We start from the raw sequence: 21323 nt of genomic DNA on the forward strand, positions 1-21323 counted from the left end.
CACTCCATTTCAATGTTTTAAAACATACATACCAGCAGCATCTGTCCCATTTTTGGGCAGCTCTTCTAAAAATTAAAACAGAAATAAATTAGGTTAAAATTCAAACCAATCTCACAGGAAGAGAGGCATTTAAGGGATAAAGAATGGAGAATTAAGACAAGCTATGGTTTCAGATGAACATTTTATTTTAAACGAAGACGTGGACAGACATAGGAAGGCTGCAGAGAAGAAGTCTCTTGCACCAACCATGATGAGATTGGGTGGAGGGGCAGAGAAGAGATCAATACTAGATAAGTGGAATGACTGACACAGTGAGGGATAAAAGCCAATAAATGTGGCTGGGGCAAGTCCATGGAGGGTTTTAATACTATGGGCCAAATGCTGAAGTCCTTCCTCAGGCGAAACTGTAAGAGTTAAAAGGTGAGCAAGGGGCTTGGAATGTGGACCAAGAAGAGCAATTTGAATTGGCTCCTGAATGAATGGATAGGCAGCAGAGCTGGCTTGGAATGGGTTTAAGTTGATTGCACTTCTTTGTACTTTTGAGCAGGTGGCAGTGGAATTCTGAGCATGCTGGAGTCCGACACAGAGTAAGGAACTGCTGGAGCTGGAAGCATAGAGGGGGAAATGAGGCAGGGCATACCTGGGCAATGGTGCTGAAGAGGGCAGCTGTGGAAATGGAAAACAATCAGGCGGCATCTCCCTCTCCTCACCCACTTCTGCCAATAGGGCTAATGAGATGAGGGCGGTTCTTGACTAGTTATCTGCCCTTCCCCCACACACTTGGTCTAGGGTGTGCATTCAGTGAGTCTCCACCCTCAGCAGCTTCTGAAACTGGACATTATTGAGCAGCTCTTTGCTCTCCCACACAACTTAGTCTGTCTTATGCCAGGGGCTGGGGGAATTTCCCCAGTAGTTCAGCTCTCCAGCGTTGTCTACCTCCTTCCCTTCTGGCTCTTGTGACCTTGCAATTCATGCACCTTTTTTCTGCTCTCTTGAGCACAGGCATGGGTGAGAGATCAGAGGTTTGGGCACCCTGAGGGACTGCCTGCTGCAGAGAGGTTCGGGAGGGGCCGGCCCCGGGGCAGTAGGCTGAAACCAGAGTTTTTCCAACGTTGATCAGAATGAGAGTTGAGGTCAGGGCTCTTCAAGCCTTCAACCCCATTAGAGACTTGGTGCATTGGGGGCAAGGCTGCACTCTCATAGTTCTAGCATGGTTCCAGCCCTGGGAGCAGCGGAAGGTGGATTTCCAGCCTGCACTGGGCAGGTCCTCCCTGCCTCTCTTTCCAGGGACAAACCCAGATCTTAAAGAAAGTTCTCCCTTTGAGGTTACAAACCCACTTCAAAAAACACGAGGGACCCACAGTCTCCTCCTGTAAGCTGGGAAATCATCCTCCCATTCTGGCCCTGACCTTCTTTTCCTGTCTGGTATATACACTAGTGGGCTTGGTTGCCTGATGAGCTCCAGTTGCCTTGACCTCGTTAGAATCCAGCCACCAGGCATAGAAGAAGTAGGGGCTTCCCATCCGACTTGGCTTGGGTGTCCTCAGTCCCAACATCCACAGTCCTCTTGAGATCCTTGGAGTCCTATACGCCATCACTCAGAATCAGGTGACGATGAGGGGGGAGGGAGTGTTGAAGGACGATGATCATGTTCTAGACAATGACAAGTCTGAGTCGAAGAGACAGACGGAGTTATATGTTCCTGCAAGAAGCACGACTGTGTTTTAGTCATTTAGCTGAAGGGTTATTTTAATATGATCGACCACACACTGAAATAATGGGGTTTGTGTTAAAGATATTTAGTAGCAGTTTTGAATCTTTGGCTGCTTTAAGCAAAGAAATGCCAAACAAACCACCACTCTATGTAGCTGTATATACTCCTGGCTCTTTTCACCAGGAGATGAAATATCACACAGTATATAAATTACAGACTATATCTCATAGTAATCAATGTATTTTGGCTAAAGAGTTCATATACCATCTATTACAGATCTCAGGCTAACAGCTAATTAAAGCAGCATCTCATTGTGATGTGTCTAGGAAGCAGGAATTGTTACCACTAGAAGAGAAAATATTGATTTAAATATTATTGAAAATGTTTTCTGTACACCATCTGGCTACAGAATACTTCAAGTAAGAGGCAAGGTACTGCAACAACAGTAACTAACGTCAACTGTACTCCCGGAAGGTCCTGACTTTTTGTTGCACCAAAAAGTTTTTTTAAAAATCACATTGTTCAGCAGTGGCCATTCTGGCTAACTTTGGAGTTTCTTACAGCTAGATGGAAGACCTTACACATGGATGGGGTGTGGTGTATTTGGGCTTTGAAATAAACACTGAGACTTTGTCTAAATGTCCTTTTAATTTTTTTTAGGTGCACAAAGTCTTATTGACTCGTTGGATGATGTTTAACTGACAGCCTGGACCACATTCCACATTATGGAGAAAGCAGATGGTATGGAGGTTGTGTTTTTACTTAAACACTGTTGAATGGAACTCTTTTATCATTTAAAAAATATTAAACCAAGGTATTTTGTTTATACAGTAAATAATTCATGCTCTTCTAACTGTATGGAGACATGTTTTCCAACAATGAAAATATGCAAGGTTTGTGCATCGTTCAAGACACACACGATGCACTCTTGTTTTGCTCTGATTTGTGATTATTGTAGCAGAGAATAAGTATGATAGTTCTATTGTTTACAGTGGAGTTTCAAGCACTGTGTATGGTGCTTTCAGATAAGATCATAAAGACAAAGGTCTTGTGTGTTCTGTATGGACATTAATGATCCCCTTCTACCTTTCAAAAGAGAAGTAGGGCTTTGCCTTGGTGTCACTTTACACAAAATTTTCCTTCCTCATTCCACTATTTCCAGTGTGCTGGCTCCCTCCCCAGAGGTGGCTGCATTTCAGTGGTGCTGTTTGCAGGGCTGGCGCAACCCATTAGGCGACCTAGGCGGTCGCCTAGGACGCTACAATTTGGGGGGCGGCGACCGCAGCGGTATTTCGGTGGTGGGACCTTCCGCCGCCTCTGTGGGGGGCGGCATTTCGGGGTGGGACCTTCCGCCGCCTAGGGCGGCAGAAAAGCTGGAGGCACTCCTGGCTGTTTGTATAAAGGGCTTGGGAAACCTTTGAGATGAAAGGGTCTATATCTATGCCAAATTCTCATCAGCCCCTGCAAGACTGCTTCACAAGGGCAGTGGCAAAGGGAAGAATGCTCAAACATTTTCAGTCTTGGGTAACTACAGTTAGGCACCGATACCCATATTTAAATCAATGGCCTGATTTTCAGAGATTCTTAGCAGTCCTAACTCACCACAACTTCATGGATTCACATTTGAAAATCAGGACACTTACTTTGTTTCCTGAATTTGGATTTAGGTGCTTAACTTTAACCGCACTAGTTTGAAAATTTGGGCCTATGAATTTTGCGGGCTGTGGATTTTATTATTAGTTCTATCCATTCTATCAACTTGCCAAGCACCCTGCCTTTTAGAGGTATTCTTTGTTTTCAAAGGACAACTAGGGTGACAATGTTTGTCCATAGGGCCAACCAATGTCTCTTTGCCTGACTTGCAAAAAGCCCCAAATGTAATTGTCATGGATAGTTTCTATCGTCTGGTTTGTAGCTGGATTTCTTATACACTAGAATTAGGATTTATTATACATCAGCAGCTTTTTAATACTTAGACAAATTTGTAGCTCAGCCTACCAAACCTGCTATTTACATAATTGCCAATTAAAATAATGATTTAGCAAATTCCAGTGCAACAATTACATGAGTCAGCTCCAGAAAACAAGATTATACATTTGCACGTGTTGCTCTGTGGCTATATCTCTAATCAGACTCGACATTAGCATTACAAATGACAAACTACAAACCATTCCTTCTCCCTTTTCCTGGTAGATGCAGGCTAACTGCATAATGATTTAGGAAGGCAGCCGGCTGGCATTTCAGCATTTTGTGCATACTGATGAGATCCCTGATTCTCAGCTGTGCTGCAGCTGCCTTTTGGCTCCTTCAGGCTATTGGTAGTTGCTGAAAATTAGAACAGCCTTCAGACTGCTCTAACTTACCCCAGAGGACTGGATCAATGCACAGCCAGCCCTCCCTGTCCACACACTCCATGCTGTCTCCTCAGCCACAGCCAAGGATTGGGTCTGAGGAGCGGAAGATGAATGGGAGAGGTATAAAGCTAAGACAAAATAAATCATTGCTGACTTCTTTTTTTCTGCTGCAAACTTGGTTAGATTTTTTTTTTATTAATTTATTTTTTAAATTTTAATGTCTCATTTTATTTCAGCTGGCAATCAGCCATCAAAACCCACTGAGGATAAAGATCAACCCAGAAGTCTCCCTTATTCTGTTGAAACACCATATGGCTTCCATTTAGACCTGGACTTTCTGAAATACGTGGATGACATTGAAAAAGGAAATACCATTAAAAGGGTTCACATTCACAGGAAGGCCAAACAGCCAAAGTTCAGCACACTGCCTCGGAATTTCAGCCTGCCTGAGAATAGATCCCGTGCATACGCTTCCTCCCCCAATAAGAGCTGGACTGCAACCTGTTCATTTGCACAGAGGAAGGCATCACTAGGGGCAGAAGAAACCACCTGTCTTATCACCTCGTATGACTCACCACAATCTTTAACTGCAGAGGAGCCACGTTACAGAAAAAAGGCCCTTTTAGCAGAAACAATCAGACAAGCAGAGGTCATCCACCCTGAAGAAGAGCCTGGCAGCTGTAGAAGGAGGCCACAGCTGTTAAGGGCTTCCAGCATGCCAGCCAAACTTCTACCAAGTAAAAGTTCAGAAGAGGAAAGTCAGTGCTCCAAGCCTTCTCAGCCCTCAGCACTGTCTCAGCCTTGTGATGGAAAGAGCTTCACAGAAATTCCCTTTAGCCCTGCAAAGGAGTTACTGGATTCACACTATTCTGATCGTGTCACATTACATTTCCCCAAAGAGCCAAGGAATGTGCAAGAGCAAATCAAAGTGGTGTTCCAGAAAAATGAGCAGCCTGAGGGACAACAGGTGAAAGCCATCCCCGAGCTGGATCCCCAACCCTTCGAGTTTCCGAGGGAGAGAATGCAAATCCAATCTCCACATCAAAGCCAGCATTTCATAGCTCAAGAGCTGCTCCTGGTTACAGAGAGTGGAGGAGAGGAATGCTACGCACCAGAGACAAATAAATGTCCTGAATTAGTCAAGGATGAATCAATCTCATCAAATGCCCCCAAGTTTATGCATGAAAATGAGAACCGTGAAGAAATAGAATTAAACATAAGTGAGATCATGCCATGTGCACCAGAGAAGACTGAAGTTAGAAGCGTTTGGGCTAGAGCAAATGAGGAAAACGTAGATCTTGAACCTTTGCTTTGTGACACAGTAGAACCCAGCAGGATCACAGCACTGAAACAACAGATCACTGTTCTGGAGGAGCAACTAAATAGCAAAATAGAGGAACTTGAGCAGATCAAAGTAGTGCTGAAGCAGCAGGATAGTGAGATCAAAGCAAAGGAGAGAAGCATTAAAATACTGGCAAGCTCCAAAGCTCAACTGGAAGAGAAACTCTGTCAGGAAAACACCAAAGAAACTGAACCGTCCAAGCAGGATGGAAATGTCCTGCAATACCATGATGCTGCAGTGAACACTGAACTTATGCAAGCAAACACGTTTAAGGAGGCCTATGACAAGGGTGTCAATGTTAATATTCCAGTCGCTACAGAATCTGTAGGATGTGGTACCTATGGAGTGGACAATGTGAACTTGCAGGCTAAGGAGTTAAGAAGAATGCCTGTTCATACGGATCAGGGGTTGGCAGATGTTGACACTCGTGTCAGAGAGGAAGGGGCTGCATCTCTTGCCAAACAGAAAGGAACTGGAATTGACACTGAGCCTCCTGTCTTTACACCACGCTTCACTGAGCTGAAGATAGATGAACAGATCAATGATGACTGTCAACATCAAAGAAACAGCTATGACAGACAGTCTTGTGCTGCTAGCTCTCTGATTGGAGAAAGCTGTTCAAGAACAGGAAGAGCTGACTCGAATGGAAATAAACCAGGTGGAAATAAACCAGTTTTTGCCGGGGATGTAAAGCAAGATCTGATTGAGGAGGAAAAGCATACAGAACAACAAGATTCCTCTGCAGATGACCCCATAGGCCAATATGTTAAAAAAATCCAGGAGCTTTTGCAAGAGCAGTGGATGTGCTTGGAGCATGGCTATCCAGAGTTAGCAAGCGCTATTAAACACCCTGCATCGAAGCTTAGTTCCATCCAGAATCAGATAGTTAATTCCTTAAACTTGCTGTTATCTGCCTATTCTACCCAAGCACCATCAGATAAGGAGAACTCAAACACGCAGTATCAACAATTGGGTAAATAACATTGGCACAGGTCTAAACGCATCCGGGCCGATTCTCCTCTCACTTGCACCAGCATCAATTAGCAGTAACTCCGTTGAAGTCAATGGTGTTACATCAATGTAGAGCCAGTGTCAGTGAGAACAGAAACAGGCTCTTTGTGTTTCCTTAAGTATAGATGAGAGAGGTAATCTTTATAGCACGGTGTAAAACTTGACGTTTTACTTGAAGTTTTACACACAATCTGAACTTTTCAAAGTTCCCTTATGCTATTGAGAGGGACTGGTCCGTCAGGTAGAGTTGCTCATCGCTTTTCTTAATTGGGTTTTATGATTCTGCACTTCATTAGTGATCACAGGGCCAGATCCTCATCTGGTGTAAATCAGCATTAACTTCAATGGAGCTAAGCCAGTTCACACCAGGATGTGGACCATGGTATTTAAAAAGACCTGTGCCCTTTAAGATAAATAACTAATAAATATTCCATGTGAAATTAGGTTATTTTATTCTTTTGTGGCCTGATCCTCATTTACATTGTCTCCTCTACACTGCCAGAGGGGGGTATTAGTGTAATTAAATCTAAGGCCTCTAGTTTCAAGCAATAGAACATGAAAGGATGTGAATTCAGGTGCAGTAATTCATTTCTGTAGTGTTATATAGAAGGCTGACACTAAGAGTGTAACCAAGGACCCTATGCATGAATTTCAATGACAACATCAATATCCAAAGTGCAAAAAGACCTAATTAAGGGGTTGTAGTAGAACATTATTAAACCAGTAAAGCCTACTTATATTAGGACAAGATGCAGATACTTACCAGTCATTTATAGATGTGTGTCAGATCTCCATCCTTGTTTTAATGGTGGCAGCCCAGATTTAGACTATATACAGCTGCCTCTGCAGTTCTGTAAGGTATATAAGGTCCTTCATAAGGTAACATGTAACATAAACCCAAGATACCTAGATAAGTGTGACATAATTGTGCTTATGCTCTGTAGTTTGTTCCAGGCATACAATAAAGTTGAGACTAACAATTATGACAACATAGATACTTTCTTAATCTCTGATTTTGTATTTTGCTAGAAATCTCTCCAACCACAAGTCTTAAATCAATCATGAAAAAGAAAGGTTATGGTTTCCATGCAGGAGGTAATGGGACCAAAAAGAATCTTCAGTTTGTTGGGGTAAATGGTGGGTAAGCATCAGTTAAGAAGATAAAACTGCCTTTTCACATACAATATTATCCTCATCTGTCTCTCTCAGGAAATATGATTTCCCCCTCCCCACAAATCTTTAATTAAAAGGCCATTTGCAATGTCATCTCTTTTATCCCTTCTTCAATCTAATATCAATAACTCTGCAGTAAAACCAGATGGGAAAGACTGGGACGTCGGCACTTTACAGCAATAATGAATGGTACTGGATTGACATCCTTGAAGACTGAATTCCTTTGCACATAGGTCATTTAGGGCTTGATCCAAAACCTCAAAGTCATTGGGAATCTTTCCATTAACTTCAATGGACCTTGCATCAAGTCTGTACTGCACAGGCAGCCACACCCTGCCATCAAAAGTGCCTCAGTATTGGCCTAAAAGAAGTTCTATCTATGCCTATTCAGTCCTTGGTCTCTCTATAACGACAGCCAACAAAAGTGCCAGTCAGTGCTGTGATAGGAGTGGGGATTATGTGGACACTTGTTCACTAAGAACTGAACGGAGACCAATACATGTAATATATTTTCATTATCATCAACTTGGAAACTCAGAGTCTGATCCAATTCCTGCTCAAGTAAATGGAAGTTCTTCAATTGATTGCAGTGGGAGATGGATGAGGGTCTACACTAGCAGATGAGTCAGGTACTGAAAGGAAGGATGGTCCAGTTGTTGAGGCATTCACCTGGGTCCTGGGGGATCCAGGTTTAATTCTCTGCACTGTCTTAGGTTTCCTTTGTGACCTTGGGCAAGTCACTTAGTCTCTCTCTGCCTCAGTTCTGCAACTGCAAAATGGGGATAGTACTCCCCTACCTCACAGGGATGTTGTGAGGATAACTACATTAAAAGAGTCTGAGGCATTCTGATACTACGTTAGCGGGGGGCCCATAAGTATATAAGATAGATAGAAATTGCAATATGGAATTTTTCACAGTTACATCTAATCTAATTTGCACTGAGCAAAATCCATGACCATCATAAGAGTTAGGCATTCATGAACTCAGCTGAATTTCTTGTGGACCAAAGTCCATACCGCTCAAGCTGGTATGAATTAACATCTTTGTTGAGAGTCTCAGCAGAGAGGCCAAGGATTGAATTGAGACAAAATGGCATTTTACCCTAGAAATGGTCTTTCTGGGCAAGGTCTGAGGCACATTGTTTGGGCAGCATGATGGAATCTTACCCCTTTGCCCCCTGTTCTGCTGATTAATTGACATCTGTTTCCAGTGTCGACACTCTGGGAGCTTTCAGGAGCACTTAAAAAGAAAGTATAAGTAAGCACTCCTTTCTAAGTGAATAAAATTAATGTAGGTTGCATTTGGGCTTGCTCTAGAAGAGATATAAATTTGCCTGCATGCAAATTGTCACCTTACTGGGATCAATTAAAGATCAGTTATGTGGGAAAGTTGCTGCTTAAACAGACAATCATCAAAAGCCATGCTCTTAAAGATTTAAATCATGAAGTTATATATTTGATACATGAATGTGTACCGTTATGAATCCTTATCTAATAGCAGTGTTATCTCATGAGCCTTATAAGCAGAGGTGAAAGTAAGCCGGTACACCCCGGTACGGCGTACCGGCAAGAGCCGGTTTGCCGAACCAGGGCGGCCCGGCTTCCCCGGGGGCAATTTAAAGGGCCTGGGGCTCTCAGCAGGGGCAGGAGCCCCAGGCCCTTTAAATTGCCACCAGAGCCCCACTGCTGGAGCCCTGGGGTAGGGCTGCGGGGCTCTGGGGGCTATTTAAAAAGTCCGGGGCTCCCGCTGCTTCTACTGCCCCGGCCCTTTAAATAGCCGCCGGAGCCTCACCGCCACTCCGGCGGTGGGGTAGGGCTCCTGGGGTAGGGCTCCGGCGGCTATTTAAAGGGCTGGGGCGGTAGAAGCAGGGGAGCTCTGGGCCCTTTAAATAGCCCTCGGACCCCAGGGGTTGGGGGGGGGGGGAGGCTCCAGCTGCCTCTGCCACCCTGGTCCTTTAAATAGACGCGGGAGCCCCGCCGGAGCCCCGGGCTGCTGCTGCTATCCCTGTGAAGGGGGGGGAGGGCACTTACCTTACAGGGTGGGCTGGGGCTGGCTCTGACTCCCTCAGCCACGCCTCTTCCTCCCTAGGCCCCACCCCTTCCAGGGGCCAGAGCTGGCCCCAGCGTACCGGTAAGTCACTGGACCTACTTTCACCCCTGCTTATAAGTGAAAAGCGGAATGAAACTACGAAGAGAAAGTGTTCTTTTCAGATATGTGCTGAAGTCTACCAACGGTTCTTAATATTGCTTCAGGTTTTTTGCTTCAAACAGCAGACATAATTGGATAATTTGTCCAAATGAACTGCAAATGGAATATACTATAATTAAAAGTGTCCCATACATTAATAATGTCATCGTGGGCCAAGTTTTCAAAAATAGCTTGTTAAGTTGCACCCACAAAATATGTATATGTGTACAAACCAAGGAGTTCTAATTCACGTCTTGCCCATGAAAAGATGCCTATTTGTGTGTGAGTGATAGTTGAGTATTATAATTATTTAAAAAAATGGATCACCCAAGGAACAGTTACAAAATGCCAATAGAAGTGACTCAGTTGAAGAATTCTTCAGCTGATTTTTATTTGTGCTGAAAGATTTATATTTTCCCCTCAATGGGCATGGACTTATGCATGTGAAATTGATCCTGGGTTTCTCTCCCTGTACTTATATGTGCTGTTGTTTACCCCAGAAGTCACTGCAGTTCAGTGGCTGAGATTCCGATAGCCTTGCTCATGCTGACTAATACCTATTTCACAAGTAGTCATAAAAATCAATGGAACTACTTGTGGAGGAAGGTGGCACGCAATATAAGCAAAGATAGAATCTGAGCTTCAGTCTGTGACATTTTGGGATCCTTTGGAGTAAAAGGCACCATATACATGTAACATATTAACACCACTGCTCTTAAACTAGCCAGGGGGAATTCTCTATAGAGTGACATTCCCTATCCCTAATTTTAGCAGCAAATTGCTTCGATAGCAATCCTGTTGGCCTGGGAAACAAGAAGACTAGAAATTGAACCCAGAGTTCCTGTGTAGTAGGTTTGAACCTCAAAGTTGGGGTCTGGATCTAGGGTTTTGGTTTGGTGCCAATCTTTTATATTGACATATTTTTACTGTGTCTAACATGCATGTCACTATGAGCCTCATCCAAGCCCATTGGAGTCATTGGGTGTCTTCAATGGGTATTGGCACAGGCCCTATAGTTGCTGAGGGGGAAGGAAAAGTGAATAATATCTGGTGTCCTCAATTAGTTACGAAACAACATCAAGTGAAGACACCAGCTGTGAAGACAGCTCATCGGAAGGAAATTCTGACAGCGAGATGGAGAGGAAGTATGACACTTTAGAGCACAGACAGGTGAAAGCTGCCCGTGAAAACAAACATGCCTCATCTGGAGTCTCCCAGTGCACTAGACATGAAGACAATGAGCCACAGGAACTGGAAGAAATAACAATGGCTAGCATTCAACCCAAGACTGACAGGTAATCAGATAAACAGGCTAATGCAACATATTAGTGATGTTGACTAATGAACAATAGCAAATTGTGATTTTTGGTTCCAAGTTTCAGTGGAAGACTGCAGCCACTTTGTTAGCAGCAAAGTTTGTCAGAGGGTGGTGATGGACGGCAGGAGAGAGATCACTTGATCATTACCTTTAGGTTCACTCCCTCTGGGGCACCTGGCATTGGCCACTGTCGGTAGACAGGATACTGGGCTGGATGGACCTTTGGTCTGACCCAGTACTGCCATTCTTATGTTCTTATGACTGATTCTGAGTCATGCAGTACCTGTGTGGCTAGGTTATCATAATGATGCAGATACAGTACGATAATATTGCTGGACCCATGGCTTTGTCTTACGTTCTCATTTCATTAAACTTTTTAGAGAGATCTGTGCTTTTCATGGGGAAATAATTCAAACTAAAATTACTAAAACAGGGCTTTCAGTCCTTATATTTTTCTCTGCACAAAGCATGTTACAATAGCGCATTTGCCATATATGCCAATTTTCAAACCACATGCCTAGACATTAGAATATTCATATTGTGAAAATCAGTATATCAATGGGAATTTCTGTACCATACTCTGCTCTTTGTGTTTCATAAGGGGTTTGGGGCTAGAGCTATCCACGCATCATCACAACCTGTCATGTTGTACTGGTTTAGGGCCAGATGCAATGTCAATTGAAGTCAATGGAAAAACTCCCATTGACTTATGTGAGCACTTGATCCGGCTTTAAACAGATACATATTTTCTTCAGGTTAGTACAGAATCCAAAGTTTCTCATCTTCTAATTTTGTCCTAACAGACATTTAATTGTTACTATAGTGGATTTCCTGGAAGATCCAGGAATAAAATTGCTTTTGCATGAATTTTTGTGAAAGTGGTGATTTGTAAATATAAAAGACATTTGGTTGCCTATGTAACATGTACAATCTATGAACACTTATGCATATGCTTAACTTTATGCCCACAATCCTATCAAAGTTAATGGAACAATATGCATAACTGTTTGTTTGCAGCATTGGGGCCTAAAGGTACACCCTGCAAGTTATCTTCCCAGTTCAGCGTGCACTAGTTCTCTCTTACAATGGATTTATAAGAGTGTTTTCCTTTTTAGATGCAAACCCTCAGAAGATTTTCTTGATGGCTGCCTGTTATTGAGCAAACACCTTTCAGAAATAAGGACCTCCAATGACAAACATTTGGTACTGATATTTTTCAGTTGAATTTAAAATGCAACCCCCCTGTCTGTGCTACATTTAACCATTTAGAGTTTAGACCATCCAGACAATGCTTTGCAGAATTATTGTAGCAAACCATGGGCAGCTTTATAAGGAGAGGTGGGTCAAGGTAACTTCTGTTGTCCAGTTTTGGTTTTGAAAGTGAAAACCAGCCCAAGATTTGGTTTTAGATTCATGACCTACAGAAAAAGGGAGAAAACTTTCCAAGCTTCCTCTATTCAATTGGGCCAGACTAAAACTGACATAAAAATTCCTTTCCCCCTTTAAATAATCTTTCCCTGCTTCTAGACTGCAAGGGGAATAAAATAACAAAAACTATGCAAAAACTCCATCCTGCATATTAAACACATGCTGGATCATGCAGCAAAGCAGTCTTCAACATTGCCAAAATACATATGGCAAATATATTTCTCCAACCTATGCCAGGGCATAGGCTGAAGCAGTGCAGGGCATAGAACCAGGAGTTGTAACAGGCTTCCAGCATTCCCCCCCAGTACACACACATTCTGCTGCATCAAGCATATCTCAGTGCAAAAGAATCTGGTACTAACTTTAACAAGCAGAGCACTGGAGAAGGGGAAAAATTTGCCCAGCATCTCCTCCTCTTTCCGTAGCCAAGCAACTGAGGGTATGGCAAAGGCAGGGCCCTAGATCTCCAGGTGGGTGGGTGGGTGAGAAGACACACATATCCCTTGCAAAAATGTGACTACATAGTCTGTAACGAGAGCCTCAGAGAGACAGCAAATTGACTGATTGTGGGCTGGTCAGGAGAAAGACAATGATGCTTCATTAGCTTTTGCTTATTAGTAATTTTTTAAGAGTAGAACTGAGAAAAGTTCTACAGGAGCGTGCCTAATGGGAACACTGAGTGCTGAATCCTTTTTGCATACAAAGGCTGAATCACTTAAAGGAGAAACATGTAGCGCTAAAGAATTTCTTCCCTACTCTAGCTGCTGTTTGATTGTTCTACACACACATAGTTGAGACCAGTATTTTGCCCCATCCTATGTTCTGCACAGGTCAGTAAGGCTTCCCCTTGCTGCCCTATGCCAACGCATTGCAGGTAGCCTCCACAGAGCCCATCCCACACCGGTGGGCATGCAGGGGTTGGGGAATGTGCAGAATCTTGGGACAGCCCCCTCCCCCCAATCGTGATGGACAGCACAGCTGCACCAGATGGAGGAGACAAAACACAGTGCTAGGTATAGGACTTCTGCACAGTACATTCCACCCTGGAGACGGTGGGATCCAGGAGTCAGATTGTGACTGAATCACAATTTACTTCCCAGGCAGCCTGGGCTAGTTGAGTTATGCACTTCCCCCTACGTGAGGCAAATAGAGAAGCTACAGTTTAGACCTGGATTTATAGAGTACTTGGGATAAAATTTGTATTATTATTATTATTATTATTATTATTTTATTGGAGGGAGGTAAAGAGAAGTTGGTAAAATGTTTTAATATAGATGTTAGATTGATGACATCATATAAAAATAACACAGTTGTTCTAGTTGGCCCATAAAACAGGATATAGGAGACGAGCTCAGATTTATTTGTATCCACTAATGTATCAATAAATATGAATGCTGCTTGAATTAAAGTCTAGTGATAACTTGCCCATGAGAAAATTTTTCCATGTATTCATATATAGAACTAGTCACTTTAGTTCCCTTAGGGTGGCCATTTTTCAATTAAAAACAAACTAACTAACAAAAGCCAGTGAGAAACTACCTCTATTTTTAAAGATTTTTTTGTATTGTCTTTGCTAAAACAAACCACCCTTTTGCACTGCCAATAAGTGTGAAGTTTTCTTTGCCAGCCACAAAGTGAAAACCCCAGCCAGGGACCAACCCTAGGGTAGAGCAATAGCGAAGGGAACTGGCATCATTACTTTTTGAAAAAGTAAGGTCCTGAAAGTGACTGTGAAATGTTGGTGTTTTAGAGACACATCTTAAACACGGTCTGTCAAGAGTGGTTCCGAGTCTCTACTAGGAAATCCTCCAGCCCTGAGGTTGTTGCAGCTTATCTCAAAGAATTCAAAGCAATTCATCCCCAGCTACTGAAGATGATCATAAACTTGGCGGATGGAAATGGGAATACAGCTCTTCATTACAGTGTTTCCCATTCCAACTTTCTGATTGTGAAGCTTCTACTAGATACAGGTGGGAACTAATGCTTTGTTGTTGTTTTTGTCTGGGGTGGGAGGGAAAGGTTGGTACTTGCCAATTATTTCATATAATCACATTTAATGTCTTTTTCAGATTTAAAAATCTGGTCACCATTTAAGGGCCCAATCCTGGAAAATTTACTACCCAGCATGTGGCTGATTGAGCAACATTGGAGTCAGTGGTAGTCTTTCCATTGGCTTCAGTAGGAGTTGGATTGGGCCACTAGATTTTTAAAGATATTTAGATGCCTGAAGATGCAGATAGACATCTAGTGGGATTTCAACGGAATTAAGTGCCTAGGTGCTTTTGAAAATCCCACTGGGGGAGATCTTCAGGCACCTAAATACATTTAAATATTTGGCCCTTAGTGCTTACTTCAGTGGGACTAATCACAGGAGTAAGCATTGTGCTCCGCAGTTCATGTTTGCAAGATCAGACCCTTTGATTGTAATAGTGGTCTCTAGCTCAGCAGCAAGAACCGCATTCTAATCTATTGAACTTTTAGCTCCTACTGTAAAGAATTAAACTTCCAGCTGAGATTTTATCAGAGAAAATGCAGGCACTTTCCAGACAGAATAATGAAGCTTTTTGCCTTTCTTGGTTGGCAAGACAATCTGTTAAATGTTAGGAAAATGGCATATTATCATACACATCTATAAACCCATTGTTTAACAGACTTCCAAGCAACCCCAGAATATTGAGAGAAGTTTGTTCTGCTCTTTTAGAAAATACCCCAAGGCGACTAAGCTCAAAGGGGAATATTTAAATGTTTAGGCACAGTAAATAAGAAGGCTGAGAGTATAACAGCACACACTGGAACAGTAGGATTGATGCATTTCTAAATAGAATTAGCCTATTTGCTGTGTATAAAATGAACGGAGACTTGTCAAGTGCATAAAAGTGTCAGAATTAGAATAGTCCAAATTGCATGCTGCATCTCTATTTAGATCAGCTACTGAAACATATTTACTATGAATGTTCATTCGCATTTTGAAACAAATTTATCTTGAATGTGTTCACACCCCAGGCTGCCAAAGTAGGGTGACTAGTTAGCAAGTGTGAAAAATTGGGACAGCTAGTGAGGGTGATGATAAGGTCCTACGGGTGTGGGTAATAGGGTCCTGTATGAAACAAAGCCCCTAATATTGGGACATCTGGTCACCCTATGCCAAAGTGATGTGAAGGAGCCAGTGTAACTCAGAATCAGACCCCAAATCTGCTTAGTTTACAGATCAAAAGAAGATTTTTCCAACTGCTTGCGCTTGCAAGTTCAGCCTAAAACATCATATTAAAAGCAAGCCGTGTTCTTTCAGGTCAGCACTTCATCACTAACAATCTAGATTCATTGCTGGCAAGTTACCTGAGATTGTGCAAGCAAAGAGGGTCAGAATCCAGCTTGTTGTTCCATAGCTAGATCAGCTCTGTAATGCTAACATTAGTAAAACTTGGTTATAGTAGCAACCTAAGAAGATCAGATTTAGGATGCACATTGGGTGAAATTCACTCCTCTACTTAAGCCCTATTCTGAGAACTTAAACGAGTGGTTCATAGGTCTGGAACTGGCCCTCTGCACTGGGGCAAATGTCACCCATACAAAGCAATGATGGCAGTGGCAGAGTGCCATTTTGTTCAGAATAACTTTGATGATCATAACCCAACTTAAAAATGCTTAGAAACAAAATTCCAAGTAGCTCGGAGCAATACATAACATCCAGCGACTCTGTACTTACAGCCAACTTACTCAGTCTTCAAGTCATTTGGGCTCAGATCCTCAAAGGTAATTAGGTGCTTAACTCTCATTGAAATCAATAGGATTTTTGCCATTTTTTTCACTGGGAGCAGGAGCAGTTCCTAAGTCACTCACAGACTTGCCTCAAAACACAACTCCTCTGTTAGGCTACTGATCAAGCCATTGGTCATTCCTGCCTGAATAAGAACTACTGCATCCATCTCTTAAATGCTGGCTACAAGTAATACTTACATCTTTTCATATTTGATACTCTGCTTCTCTTTTTTTATTTCTGTTTTGCTCAGTTTGCTTGTCCATGTTATCTACTGACTTTCCCCCCACCTCTGCACTTTATTTTTTTCCCTTCCACACGTGATAGTGTGGGTCTCTCTCCTTTTCAAGTCTACAGTCATTTTTCTTCTCTACAGATCTTCTCAGGGCCTAGTTCTGCTCTCAGTGGAGACAGTAGAAAAGCTCCCATTAATTTCATCGGGAAAATGATTGATCTCCAAGTTGCTATATTTTCCTTTTCTATTTTTTCTGCCTTTCTTTTACTTCTCTCACTTCTATTTTGATGGTCACATTTTCTATAATTGCTATAATTACGTTCTCTCTCTACTCAGCTTGTCTCCTCCTAATTCACTTGTTTCGCTGCTCTGCAATACCCCACTTGATTATTTCTTCTCTTCCAGTGTTTCTCTTACTACTCTTTTATCTCTACTTTCAGTTTCTCCACCGTTTTGGGTTCCTTCTCTCTTTCCTTCAAATTCTTCCTCTCTTTCCTCCCTTTTTTCTGACCAGCTGATGTTTAGCATTTTCTCTGTGATCCACATAGTTTCCACAACTGATCCGTAGTGCACTTTTTGCCTGACTTGCATGCACCTGAAAGTGATTGCCACTGAACTCAGGGCAAAAATCAGTATCTCAAATCGTGAGCATCAACCACTGGCTTTGCTATAGCTTCAACTTTCTAGGCCTCTCACTTTCAGATCTCAATATTAATGTGAGATCAGTTTTAAAAAAAATGTTAAAAAGAGCAGATTCCTGTGATGATGCAACTGGCCATAAATGGCCTAAAATTTCCTCACAGGTATCCGTTATCCATGTGTAAATAGTGTAGTGTGTTTTGGCTATGTCACTCAACCCTGCACTATCTGTAGATTTTCAGGACTCTTTTCCCCCCTCATCTTTAGGTGTTTGTGATGTGGACCATCAAAATAAAGCTGGATATACTGCAGTGATGATCACACCACTGGCATCAGCAGAAAGTGATGAAGACATGGAGGTGGTCTTAAAGCTGTTGAAAGAAGGGAACGTAAACATACGGGCAAGTCAGGTACATAACAATCATCAACAGTCCCTGTTTGTTTGTACAAGTGAACATAGACTTGAAAAGATAATGGAGCAAATAATTAAACAATCAATTTGCAAAGAGCTAGAAGATAAGAAGGTGATAAGTAAGAGTCAGCATGGATTTATCAAGAACAAATTGTGTCAAACCAACCTAATAGCTTTCTTTGACAGGGTAACAAGCCTTGTGGATAGGGGGGAACTGGTAGATATGGTATATCTTGACTTTAGTAAGGCTTTTGATGCTGTCTCGCATGACCTTCTCATAAACAAACTAGGGAAATACAACCCAGACAGAGCTACTATACAGTGGGTGCATAACTGGCTGGAAAAAACCATTCCCAGAAAGTAGTTATCAGTGATTCACAGTCAAGCTGGAAGGACATATAGAGTGGGGTCCCGCAGGGATCAGTTCTAGGTCCAGTTCTGTTCAATGTCTTCATCAATGATTTAGATAATGGCATAGAATGCACTTATAAAGTTTGCGGATGATACCAAGCTGGGAGGGGTTGCAAGTGCTTTGGAGGATAGGATTAACATTCAAAATGATCTGGACAAACAGGAGAAATGGTCTGAAGTAAATAGGATAAAATTCAATAAGGACAAATGCAAAATACTCCACTTAAGAAGGAACAATCAGCTGCACACTTACAAAATGGGAAATGACTGCCTAGGAAGGAGTACTGCAGAAAGGGATCTAGGGGTCATAGTGGATCACAATCCAAATATGAGTGAACAGTGTAACACCATTGCAAAAAAAGCAAACATCATTCTGGGAGGAGTATTAGCAATAGTGTTGTAAGCAAGCCACAAGACATAATTCTTTCGCTCTACTCTGCGCTGATCAGGCCTCAACTGGAGTTGTGTCCAGTTCTGAGTGCCACATTTCAGGAAGGATGTGGACAAATTGGAGAGAGTCCAGAGAAGAGCAACAAAAATGATTAAAGGTCTAGAAAACATGACCTATAAGGGAAGATTGAAAAAATTGTTTGTTTAATCTGGAGACGAGATGACAGAAAGGAGACATGATAACAGTTTTCAAGTACATAAAAGGTTGTTACAAGGAGGCAGGAGAAAAATTGTTCTCCTGAACCTCTGAGGATAGGACAAGAAGCAATGGGATTAAGTTGCAGCAAGGGTTGGTTTAGGTTGGACACTAGGAAAAGCTTCCTGTCAGGGTGGTTAAGCACCGGAATAAATTGCCTAGGGAGGTTGTGGAATCTCCATCATCGGTTATTTTTAAGAGCAGGTTAGACAAACACCTGTCAGGGATGGTCTAGATAGTACTTAGTCCTACCATGAGTGCAGGGGACTGGACTAGATGATCTCTCGAGGTCCCTTCTTGTCCTACAATTCTATGATTCTAAGTTTTTATACAGAATATATCTGTGAACTGGATGATGCATGGAAACCATAGGGATAGGTTCCCTTCCAACCCCAAACTACAGGATTCACTTGGCAAACCCATTCACAAGCCAAACCCTGCAGGGTTCATACCACCCTAATTATAATCAGACCTGTCCGATTCCTATTACTTACTCCCAGTGTGAGTTCAGATTGAATAAAGGAGTGAAAGATCTGGCTAAACAAGATGACTTTGAGATGTATTTATTGTGTAATTAATTAAGTCTCAGCGCATATGGGAGCTAGCCTTATAAAGATGCTGCATTGTAGAACCTTCTAGATGCTAATTCAGCCAGAGTAACTAAACATGTTTAATAATCCTCAGATAGAATTTATTTCCTTCATAATTATGTCCCCTTAAAAAGCCTTATAGGGAGAATAAATCAAGCATTACAACATGCTTACACCATCAACCCTTAATCAGGGGGCGGGGCTACTCAGGAAGACCAGGGCTTTAAAAAGCCCACACCTAAGCAACCAGAGGAGCTAGTGAACAGGGGAGTTTTGCGAGGGAGTTTACAGGGGGAGTGTGTGTGGGGGGGCTACATACACTTAACATTCCTTAAACTTCTTTAAACTTAAAGCCAAAAACACCCCCTGATAAAAACAAAACAACAACAAAGGAACAAGCTTCAGGAATAAAAAGAGAATGCAGGCAGGAGAGGAGAGGAAGGAAGATAATGAAGGAGGAGAGGAAGGAAGATGATAAATACATGTAAGATCTGATGAGAAACAGTCAAAAGAAAAAAAGGCCCATTCAATTACCTCATGTAATGGCATAAAAAGCTAAAAAGTGACAAGTTTTTAAAGTGCTTATATACCAATGCTAGAAGTCTAAATAATAAGATGGGCGAACTAGAGTGCCTCGTATTAAATGAGGATATTGATATAATAGACATCACAGAAACTTGGTGGAATGGAGGATTATCCATGGAACACAGTAATACAAGGGTACAAAATATATTGGAAGGACAGAACAAGTCGTGCTGCTGGGGGAATGGCACTATATGTGAAAGAAATGAAGTAAAAATCTTAAATGAACCAAACTGTACCATAGAATCTCTATGGATAGTAATTCTATGCTTGAATAATAAGAATACAGTAGTAGGGATATATTACAGACCACCTGACCAGGATGGTGATAGTGACTGTGAAATACTCAGGGTGATTAGAGAGGCTATTAAAATAAAAAACTCAATAATAATAATGCGGGATTTCAGCTATCCCCATACTGACTGGGTACATATCACCTCAGGAAGGGATGCAGAGATAAAGTTTCTTGACACCTTAAATGACTGCTTCTTGGAGCAGCTAGTTCTGTAACCCACAAGAGGAGAGGCAATTCTTGATTTAGTCTTAAGTGGAGCACAGGATCAGATCCAAGAGGTGAATATAGCTGGAGCGCTTGGTAATAGTGACCATAATATTAAATTTAACATCCCTGTGGCGGGGAAAACACCACAGCGGCCCAACACTGTAGCATTTAATTTCTGAAAGGGGAACTACACAAAAACAAGGAGGTTAGTTAAACAGAAATTAAAAGGTACAGCACCAAAAGTAAAATCCTTGCAAGCTGCATGGAAACTTTTTAAAGACACCATAATAGAGGCTCAACTTAAAAGTATACCCCAAATTAAAAAACATAGTAAGAGAACCAAAAAAGTGCCATCATGGCTAAACAACAATTTAAAAGAAGCAGTGAGAGGCAAAAAGGCATCCTTTAAAAAGTGGAAGTTAAATCCTAATGAGGAAAATAGAAAGGAGCATAAACTCCGGCAAATGAAGTGTAAAAATATAATTAGGAAGGCCAAAAAAGAATTTGAAGAACAGCTAGCCAAAGATTAAAAAAGTAATAGCAAAAAAATGTTTAAGTACATCAGAAGCAGGAAGCCTGCTAAACAACCAGTCGGGCCACTGATGATTGAGATGCTCAAGGAGCACTCAAAGAAGATAAGGCTATTGCGGAGAAACTAAATGAATTCTTTGCATCGGTCTTCACGGTTGAGGATGTGAGGGAGATTCCCAAACCCGAGCCATTCTTTTTAGGTGACAAATCTGAGGAACTGTCCCAAATTGAGGTGTCATTAGAGGAGGTTTTGGAACAAACTGATAAACTAAACAGTAATAAGTCACCAGGACCATATGGTATTCACCCAAGAGTTCTGAAGGAACTCAAATGTGAAATTGCAGGACTACTAACTGTCGTCTGTAACCTATCATTTAAATCAGCTTCTGTACCAAATGACCGGAGGATAGCTAATGTGACGCCAATTTTTAAAAAGGGCTCCAGAGGTGACCCTAGCGATTACAGACCAGTAAGCCTGACTTCAGTACTG

At 42.0% G+C, this 21323-nt stretch overlaps 1 protein-coding gene across 1 annotated transcript in view; it reads left to right on the top strand.

Annotated features, from left to right (window-relative positions):
- LOC112115968 (KN motif and ankyrin repeat domain-containing protein 4) overlaps nt 1–21323 on the top strand; it is a 54134-nt gene that overhangs the window by 22279 nt on the left and 10532 nt on the right. Inside the window, exons 4-10 of the mRNA XM_026655351.1 lie at nt 2375–2455; nt 4305–6383; nt 7451–7562; nt 10847–11077; nt 12216–12303; nt 14279–14498; nt 17427–17569. Coding sequence (XP_026511136.1) covers nt 2440–2455; nt 4305–6383; nt 7451–7562; nt 10847–11077; nt 12216–12303; nt 14279–14498; nt 17427–17569 — 2889 coding nt within the window. The 5' untranslated portion in view covers nt 2375–2439. The remainder of the gene's footprint in view (nt 1–2374; nt 2456–4304; nt 6384–7450; nt 7563–10846; nt 11078–12215; nt 12304–14278; nt 14499–17426; nt 17570–21323) is intronic.

Source organism: Terrapene carolina, unplaced genomic scaffold (genome assembly GCF_002925995.2).
Source record: "Terrapene carolina triunguis isolate 2854851 unplaced genomic scaffold, T_m_triunguis-2.0 Scaffold210, whole genome shotgun sequence".
NCBI classification, from domain to species: domain Eukaryota; kingdom Metazoa; phylum Chordata; order Testudines; family Emydidae; genus Terrapene; species Terrapene triunguis.